At 37.2% G+C, this 10,246-nt stretch overlaps 1 protein-coding gene across 3 annotated transcripts in view; it reads left to right on the plus strand.

The window, feature by feature from the left end:
* The window catches only part of USP12 (ubiquitin specific peptidase 12), a 94,835-nt gene extending 88,065 nt beyond the window's left edge, over positions 1-6,770 (plus strand). For all 3 annotated transcript variants that reach the window (XM_060191699.1, XM_060191697.1, XM_060191698.1), the window contains 2 exons: positions 2,310-2,388; positions 3,593-6,770. In XM_060191699.1, coding sequence (XP_060047682.1) covers positions 2,310-2,388; positions 3,593-3,694 — 181 coding nt within the window. In that variant the 3' untranslated portion in view covers positions 3,695-6,770. The remainder of the gene's footprint in view (positions 1-2,309; positions 2,389-3,592) is intronic.
* Positions 6,771-10,246: the final 3,476 nt, after the last annotated feature.

Genomic DNA, 10,246 nt, shown 5'->3' on the forward strand with positions numbered 1-10,246 from the left:
AGAGTGAATGTTCTATATTACAGCCTTCCTTTAACCTCTGTTGCCTCTGTCAGCCTGGTCTTTTATCTACATCAACAGCTTTTTCATTTTTGGAGAACTCTGTATCTAAAGACATACGAAATGAGGAAGAGCAATTCTAGGTGGTTTTTTTTGTTTTGTTTTGTTTTGTTTTTTTGCCTCTAGGGTTATTGCTGGGGCTCGGTACCTGCACTACGAATCCACTGTTCCTGGAGGCCATTTTTCCCACTTTGTTGCCCTTGTTGTTACTCTTTTTGCTGTTGTTATTATTGTCATTGCTGTTGTTGGATAGGACAGAGAGAAATGGAGAAGTGGAGAGAGGAAGGGAAGATAGAGAGGGGGAGAGAAAGATAAACACCTGCAGACCTGCTTCACCACTTGTGAAGCGACCCCCCTACAGGTGGGAAGCCAGGGGCTTCAACTGGGATCCTCATACTGGTCCTTGTGCTTTGCACCATGTGTGCTTAACCCACTGTGCTACCGCCCGACCCCTCAATTATAGGTATCTTATAAAAACTTTGGGTGCTAATTCAGACCAGAGGTTTTAGAATAAAAGACACTTGAGTTTTAGTTCTCATTTCTGTGATTTGGACCAGTGTGACCTCATACAGAACTTTTTTTTTTTTTTAAATTTATTTATAAAAAGGAAACACTGACAAAACTATAGGTTAAGAGGGGGTACAGCTCCACACAATTCCCACCACCAGAATTCTGTATCCCATTCCCTCCCCTGATAGCTTTCCTATTCTTTAACCCTCTGGGAGTATGGACCCAAGGTCATTATGAGATGCAGAAGGTGGAAGGTCTGGCTTCTGTAGTTGCTTCCATGCTGAACATGGGCGTTGATAAGTCAATCTATACTCCCAGCCTCATACAGAACTTTCTGAATGTCAGTTTTCTACCCAGTCAAATGAAATTGAGTGAATTAATTTGAATTACATCTCTCTTGTTAGGATTAAAGGTCACTGTAAATCATTTAGGTGGTGCTACAGCTCAATGATAGTAATAAGTATTAAGTTATGGCTAGCCATATACATCTAATGATGCAAAAAAAAAAAAAAAGATCTAGCATAGGATCAAAGGCACAGTAGACCTTCCAGAATGAGAAGGCAGGGACAGGAAGACAGCACAGCAGGTAGAATATTGGACTTAACTTGTGTGAGGTCCTGAGTTCAGTCACTGATATCCTATATGTTAGCATGATACTCCGATTCTCTCTTCTTCTCTCATTAATAGTTAAGCCTTTTAAAAAAGAATATTTTGTCTCGAAAATTATTTCTGATTCTGTAATGGTTTTATAAATGAATCACACTTAAACTGGAAGAGAGTAAATTCTTCACCAGGTCTTTTATAATATAAAGCAAAGAAGTTCTTTTGAAATAATTAAATCACTCCCCCTACCCTTTATACACATCTAGAGTTCTGTATTCCAGATTTGTTTAAAATAAACTGAAGAGGCAACTATTATTATACTAAGAATTAGATACTAATTAGAGAGCTAATAATTCTACCTATTGGATAAATATCATTTGTTTTTAAAGAAATTTGTGAAGTTTGATCTTGATTGTTCAAAGATTTAGAACCATGGATTCAACCTCTTTGCTTTTTATGAATCACATGGAATCTTTTTCTCAAGGGAAAGCTATTACCAAGGGAATCAGACTGAGAAATAATTCTGCAGTCTTTGTTCTGTGTTTACGCAAAAGTGCACATTTCAGCTGTAACCCCCAACTTTTCCCTTACCGTAATGCTAGAAAATGTTTATTTAAATATTTCACAAAAAGGAATTATACCCCTGTTGACATGTAGTTCAATATTGAATCACTAATAAAAATATTTCACAGAAACAAATTTGAAAATTGCTGCAAAAATAGTAATTTAAAAATAACTAAGGGGTTAAGGAGATAGCACAATGGTTTAAGTAACAGATGAGGCTCAGAGGTCCCAAGTTCAGTCTTTGGCACCACCATAAGACAGAACTGAGTAGTACTGTGTTACAATAAAGACTGTTAGTAAATAGCTTTATGTGAGTAGAATGCTGGATTAATCTCTCTTATTTAGGCTACTAGCTACTTGATAATACAATTTAATACCAAATCAAATAATAATAGTAGTATAATAAAAGTGAGTATCAGCTAACTGAATATAGCTTAGTCATTTGGGGGGAAAGAATAAATAGGGAGTATTTTTATCTGTTTCATTTCAATTATTTTACTTTATAGAACATGAAATTTAGAACATAGAATAATATTAACATCATCTAAGATTGACTTTTTTTGTTTTTGTTTTAGTGGTCCCAATCGAGGCCATTATATTGCAATAGTTAAGAGTCATGATTTCTGGTTATTGTTTGATGATGACATTGTAGAAGTAAGTAGTTTCTTAATTTCTTACTTGTATATGTCTTTTACTGTTTATTTTGTTCTCCCAGCCTCTCATATTAATTCATATAGGATAGGTGGTGAATATTGACCAGATTTGTGTATCTTCAGGTTGTAGTCTGATTGTTAATTCTTATTGCCTAATCTCTACTCACAGTACTTGAATAATCTTTACAACATTTAGATTAAAACAAAGGGGCAGGGAGACTTTTAGTGGCAGAGCCTTTAAATTTTTTTGTACACTGTTAAAATTTTTTTGAGCTATAACAAACTACAGAAGACTTGAATAGTAATTTGAATGTTTTCAAATGCATGTGCACACATGTATGTATGTGCAAAGAGACATGCACCCTGACAAACTTCATCCAAATCAGAGATAATAGACTTTTAATACCCAGATAAGCTCATTTTTTCCCCCTCTTCCTAGTTAGTATCCACTGTTTCACTCACCTTGATCAACCATTCCCTGGAACTTACTATTTTGACTTTTAGCATTTTGGCTAAATTTTTCTATGTTTGGTTACAAATTAACTCATCCAGTATGGTTTCTTTTGCTTTGACTCTTCTTCACTCATTATTATATTTTTGACTCATTATTATATCTGCGAGTATCATTCTTATTGCAAGTAGTAGTAGTAAGAGAGGTAGTAGTTTCCTCTTTTTAAGTTGCTATGTAATTTTCCTTTGTGTGACTACACCAATATAGAAACTTGGCTTTTTGTCCATTACTGATTACTTGGGATGAAATTGCCATCATTATGATGCCATGTCTTTTGCTGAGCATATATACTAATCCTCCTTGGGTGATATTTATATTTGAAGGATATGAAATTGCCATTTCTATAGGTTCCATCAGGTTTTATTTATAACTAGGAATAGAATTGCTAGATCAAAGATTTAGTTGTATGCTCGGCTTTAGAAAGTGCTGCTAAATATTTTCCCAAAGTATCTGTACTGTTTTATATTCCAATCAGGTAATGTAAGAATTTTCTTAGCTTCTCTTCTCACCAACTACTTGAAGTTGTAAATTTTTTTAAAGTTAAGTCATTTGAGTTATTTATCCAGCTTTTTATCTAGCTATTTTGCAAATGAGAGCATGAAAGGCACGATTCTAAGAAATAGTGAAGATTTTACTGGATTTAAGCAATTCAAAGAGCGCATGTATGTACTAATGTTTACATTATGCTTTGCAGAAAATAGATGCACAAGCTATTGAAGAATTCTACGGGTTGACATCAGATATCTCAAAGAACTCTGAGTCTGGTTACATCCTTTTCTATCAGTCTCGGGACTGAAAGGGGACCATGGTGAAGAGATACTTTCTGCCTCACTTCTTCTCTGGCTAATTGGGAAAGAATCAAGCACTGATTTTTCAAGAAAAGAGACATGCAGGAAGCTCAGGGGGCAGTAACTCACTTTGCACACAATAAAGCAAAGACTATGATTAACAAGCTCTTCCTATCATGGTAGTTGATTTATTTGCTCAGGTATCATGCTGTCTGTGGAATTCCATATAACAAGGATACGAAATCAGAGATACCAGCTCCTCTTGTTAAACAGCCTTCCAGTAACTGACATGCATCTTCTCTTTATTAATTGCACCAATAATGATATGAACTCCTTGGGGGTGCAGAAGAAAGAATAGGAATCTATGCTAGGTTATATTGATGACATTGAACACACTGCATACATTTGCCTGTGCTGATGATGTACAGCAAGAACATTTGGTCTTTTCAAGCACGAACCAGAAATACTCTGGGCCCAACACTTGCAGTTGCCTTCCTGATGTATTTAAAAACAAAACAAAAACATATATATATATATATATATATATATAAAATAAAACCTTAGAATCCAGTGTCAGGAAGACAAATATGTTTTGCTTCTCTGAAGAAGCTTATAATAATATACAGTATATGTATATGTAGGGAACAATTGGTCAAAAGTGGCTTTTTGTTTCCCCAAGGGGAAAGACTGGCTTTGTAATTATAATTTTTTTCTTATTTATTTTGCTTAAAACTGGTAGAGTCTAAGTATTGTATGAAGTGCCCATGATTCTGTCAGTAAATTTGAGCATATTTTTATTAGTTTTTGTCAGTTTAACTAGACCTTTTGTTTATTTTTTTAAGGTGAATTTTTAAACTACTTTAAAATCAGTAAGATCTTAAGGAATTGAGCGAGAGAAGGTAATTTTTTTTTTCAGGAGAAACTGATATCTCTGGCAAAATATTTGTCCTTTTATAGTGTATAAATCAGTTTTTTAACTTTAATTTCAGTAAAATAAACTATCAAAAATTTCCTGTAGTTTGTAGAATGATAAAATAATTCTGGTGCAGCAGTGGTATATCAATCTTTAGAATTCTTAAAACTCTAATGTTTAAATTGAGGCCACTCTTGGACAGTTTATGTCTTAGCAGTTATGTTACTTTCAAATGTTGTTCTTTACCCTGGAAAGAAGTGACCTATTCATTATAACCATAGCAGCTCGAGTAGCTGACTTTAAAAACAAATCAGAACAAAACAAGTTTTTAGAAAAACAAGCATTTGAAGATTGAAGTTTAATGAAGTAGACCAAGAAGACACAAAGAGAATCTCTCCCCACCCCCAGCCCCCATTACAAATCTTATTGAAAGGTTGTTCTGAAATTAAACTTGGTTAGAATTTCATTATGTTGAGAGTTTGAGAAGTAATATATGTCATACAAAATCTAAGTAAACCATTGCAGTGGACACTTCTATGCATCAGTGAGTTGTATGACAGTGGCCGAATGTAACTTGCAAAAAATAATTGAGATTTTATTCAGAATAATAGAAATCAGGCCTTGGATGTTCTTTATCAAAGTCTTTTTTCAGGCAATGATCTTTTTTTTATTGCTGCAATTTTCTAAACTTATTTACTAATGCTGTTGAATATGATAAACAACATCAAAAGAATGTTTTTGTCTGCTGCTATTAATGTTTGTTATCTGTATCTTTTCGCTCAGGAAATGACTTCACCTATTCATTTCATGAACCAGATCTTTAACAGGGTTACTTAACAAATTGGGAGAAAATTATCATGTATTTTGACAAATTGCATTTTTCAGATGTAGTTTCTAAAGCCTTACCCTGACTGGAAATGTTTTCTATAAATTGCCTGCCAACAGTGCACAGAGAACTACCACCAAGGATGTGGAGAAGGTCATAGTAGTGGACTTGATACATTTTTTAATTTTGAGGACTGATGCCAAAATTATCTTGGAATTTAAAGCTCTGTTTTGCAGCTTTCAGTCCACAAAGAGTAAAGCGAGGCCAAATCATATCTTACATGAGCTAGGCCACAGCATGTATAAGATAGATGAAGTCATTTGCATAAAGGTACAGCATTGGAAATACTATATTGTGTTTGTTTTCACGTTTTGCATTTTTAAAAAATACAGTAAAAGCCAAGGTGAAATTTCATATTAAGGCAAGTTAATAGTATTTTATTGTTCCGTGATAGTCACACACTGTTCACATCTACAACATATTTAATAGTATGATTTGTCAAGGGAGCGTCTATGCAGTGATGGTTCTCAGTTTCCTTTTACTCTCAGTGCAGCTGCACTTAAATTGTCTTGAAGCTTATCAGACACTCAGTAGACTTTGAAGACATACAGGGTTAGGATTGGGAGAAAAATACAGCTAGAGTAAGTAAGAAAAGGGACCCATGGTGAGATTGTGTGAGGTTGTCTGTTGGTTGACTGTTAATTGAAATGAGGGGGCAGGTTTGAGCTATAAGTGGTGGCTGATTGCTATCTGACTATGTACATGTTTGCTGGGATGGTTGTCCCATATTTTGTATATTGGAATAAAAATTTCTATAAATTATCATAATTGAAAGTGAATATCCTACATTAAGCCTCACTTCTAAGTCATATGGCTTCTGTCTTGGAGACTTAACCTAGAGAAGATTCCTTCAGACAAGAGCCATGGAACTTCAGGAAAATGGAAAAAAAGAAATGTGTAATATATGCGTCTTTTTGCCTCTATAACCATCAGTCTAGGGTTTTTCTTTCCTTGGTGGCAGTAGAAAGACCTCATTTTCATAACATACTACTCTTGATATTTCTTTGAAGATACGTACCATTCAAGATTCTCTCCTGAGGTATTTAACTGGGAGCTGGGAGGCTAATGGCGCTCAGGTCCTGGCTCTTCAGTGGACTTAACTCTGTGGCCTTGGGCAAGCCACTTAACCTCTCTGTGCTTCAGCCTCCCTCTCTTGTAAAATGGGAGTAATACCTACCTCACAGGGTTGTTGTGGGGATTAATTCGATATAATGTCTGTAAAGTATCTAAGGTTCTTGAAGAAGGCGCTATATAAATACAAAATATTAAAGTTGGTTTATTTGTGCTGGTGGGTTTTTAAGTGTGCCTTTCCTTTTGTGCCTATAATGTCTTTGGACATTGGAAGTGTATACTTTGACATGGACTTGCTGCTTTTGCTCTGAAGGTATTTTATTATCCAAAGAGCTTTTCCGACAATAGCATTCATGTGTGGTCAAACAACATTCTACATGTACCCACATTTAATCAGCATTAACCTTTGTGTAGTAGTGCTGTCTTGTAATAGAATTCTATTTATCACTTTAGTTTTATAGTCATGAAATCTTAGTGGGAAAACCACCTTAAAACTCATTATCTCTAGCACTTTTCCCTTCTTTCAGTAATGACTTTACATCTGTAAGGTAATCCTATAACATAGTTGATTACCATTATTGAATGACTTGGTGATTTATGTTGCCTTTATTGTTCTTGAGAACTGTATGCTGGAAACACTCTTGATTATTCATGTCCTTTAAAGAGTGTTCTTGATATAAACACAGTAGCAGGAGAATTAGACTGTCAATGGGGACCTAAGATTGCATTCTCTTTTCTATGTATCTGGATCATGCACTCCATAATGAACTCTTGTAGTAAATGAAACTGTATACTCTGGTGGACTCTTTCCTCTCTAGGTAGGGGTCATCTGAGCTTAAGCCAAGAGCCAAGAGAAGAACAAACTGGGCACAGGATGGATAACAGTGCAGAAGCCTTAATAGGAGGAATGAGTTTTGTGGTGCAGAGGTGGCTGGGGGATTGACTCATTGAAAATCTGGAATATGAATTACCATCTTCATTCCCACTGTCCTCGTTTATGTAACAAATATTTAAAACCCCTCCCATGAACTGTGAGCCATCATTCTAAATACTGTATCCCTCTGCTATTTCCAGATGATAGTGTTTCAGGGTTCAGGTTCAGAGCATCCCAGGAGCTTCCAACCAGAGATGTCATCACCAGTCTGCAGGGCTGTGTGAAAACATTTGATAGTGTCATCACCCTGTGCTGTTCTGAAGATTCTTCCAGAACCAACAGTGGGTAGCAATGGCTGTAGCTTCATTCTGTGTTGTCTTACTGTGTTTTTTAAAGGTCTTTGTATTAAAGAGAGAAAACTAAGCACCACAGTGGCACATTCAGTGTTGGGGATGGCACTCAGGATTTTTGCTTCCCAGCCCTACAATCTTGCACTGTGCCACCTCTAGGTTGCTCATTCTGCATGGCTTGTGCTTATACATGAGGTGACCTTAAGTGGTGTGATTTTTATCAGACTTCCATGTGGGGTGGAGTGGGGAGAACTCAACCCACTTCTTTGGTTTCCCAGCAGGTTTTCACAGAACCAAGAGCTGCATTCCAGGGCTCCAATTCAGTAACAGGAGCCTCCCCCTAGGGTGGGGAGAGAGGGGAGGCCTCTGCTCAGGACTGCTGCTAAAGTAATGCCATGTATTCTTTACACCTTGGGATTGTCTAGACCTTAGAGGGAGCTCCACTTCCATATTTTATGCTCTGGCTATTTCAGTCAAGTCCTGTCAGATTCAGGCACTACCATCTGCCTTCCAAATTAGAGTTGGAGGAGTTTAATGAGGGCAGCTATTGCTTTCTCAAGGATTAAAATAAACAGAACAGGTTATTACATAATCAATAACCCCAGCCCCTTGATTAAAAACATAAATGTCATTTAGCTCAAAGTTACCTTTTGAGTTGGCTATTCTACACAATTAGATTTCCTTGATGGATGAGCTGGGTCTTCTGACACAGCAGCTGTCCTGTCGTTGACATCAGGAAAAGCAGCCTTCTCCACAGGGGTTTCCTGTGGACTGAATTTTGAAAAAAGAGGCTTTAGTAGTCAACTTTCTAAAGGTAGTTACTTTAGTCTTTAAAGCTAAGAGATGGTACAGCAATATGGGAGAAGTTTGCACCAGGGAATCAGACCTGGATTGAGTTACTGACTTTTCTGCCAGCTGTTTGAATTTGGATCAAGTTACTTTAATCTTTGTGAGTGTTCCCTTAACTAAAAAGAAATAAAATGAGGCAAGTTCAGAAATGGAGCTTGCTGTCAGGGAAGTGGCTTAGTGGTAGAGAGCTAGCTTTGTATGGTAAGGCTCTGAGTTCCATCCCCAGCACCATATATTGTGGAGTGATGCTTTGGTTCCTGCCCTTCTCATTAATAAGTGAATTTTTAAAATCTAAGTGGAGAAAAAGATAACTTTCAGCATTGTTTTAAAGTTTCTGATACTGTATGTAGTCGGGCACAAAGTGATAAGCACATATTGGGCCCTCTGTGTGGACACTTTTTTAAAAAAATATTTTTATTACTTATTGGATAGAGAGGAAGAGAGATAGACACCTGCAGCCCTGCTTCACCACTCATGAAGCTTTGCCCCTGCAGGTGGGGGACCAGGGACTTGAACCTGCATCCTTGTGCACTGTAATATGAGCACTTAACCAGGTGTACCACAGCCCAGTCCCCTGTATGGACACTGTTATCATCACAGTGCTTAGAAGAAGTGCTTAATAGAACTTAATAGAAGTGCTTAATAGAACAGCTTAGAAGACAGTTCCCATTGATTCTGGACTTTGAAGTCTTCACTGTCATATTAAAAAACTGGTTCTCAAGTTCTGATAGACTCAGACACCTCTTCTCTCTCTCTCTCTCTCTCTCTCTCTCTCTCTCTGTCTCTCTTGTGCCAGGGCCTTAAGCATATATAATTTTACTGCTCTCAGACTGACTTTCATTCTTTTTATTTCTGATATATATAGGTAGTGGAGGCCAGATAGTGTCGCACCTGGTTAAGCATACATGTTACAATGTGCAAGGACCCAGGTTCAATGTGCAAGGACCCCTGGTCCCCACCTGCAAGGGGGAACCTTCATGAATGGTGAAGCAGAGCTACAAGTGTCTCTCTGTCTCCCTTTCTAACTCCTCTCTCAATTTCTCTTGGTCTCTATCCAATAATAAAAGTATTTTAAAAGAGAGGAAGAGGAACCACAGAATCAGCCTCACTCATTGCCATGACACTCACATGTGGTATTGAGCAGGGCATGGTTCCTATCCTGAGCTATCTTCCAGCTTAGGAGCTAGCATAGTGGCAATACAATAGACTTTCATGCCTGAGGCTCCAAGGTCCTGTGTTCAGTTCCTAGCACTAGCATAAGCCAGAGCCAAGCAGTGCTGTGGGAAAAAAACAAAACACTCTTCTGGCCTCACATTCAAAGATTCTGCTTGTAGTCCATTTGGGCAGAAGCTGCTTTTCCAGTTCCTTTAAAACCAGATGTGAAGCACTGCTGGTTTCCTGCTCTGGGTCTTCATCAGCTAAAATTGGCTGATGCCTCAGCTTCAAGAGGTATTTATTCTAGGATCTGGCCTTCAACCTCATAAGTTCAATGAGTGTGAGTGTGTGTGTGTGTGTGTGTGTGTGTGTTTAAATAATGTGATCCTGGGGAATGAAGTTAGGCTCTCATGCATAGATGATTCCATGAAGCAGTCTCCTTGATCCAGTTTTGTTTTTTCA

This window comes from Erinaceus europaeus, chromosome 5 (assembly GCF_950295315.1).
Source record: "Erinaceus europaeus chromosome 5, mEriEur2.1, whole genome shotgun sequence".
Taxonomy (NCBI): Eukaryota; Metazoa; Chordata; class Mammalia; order Eulipotyphla; family Erinaceidae; genus Erinaceus; species Erinaceus europaeus.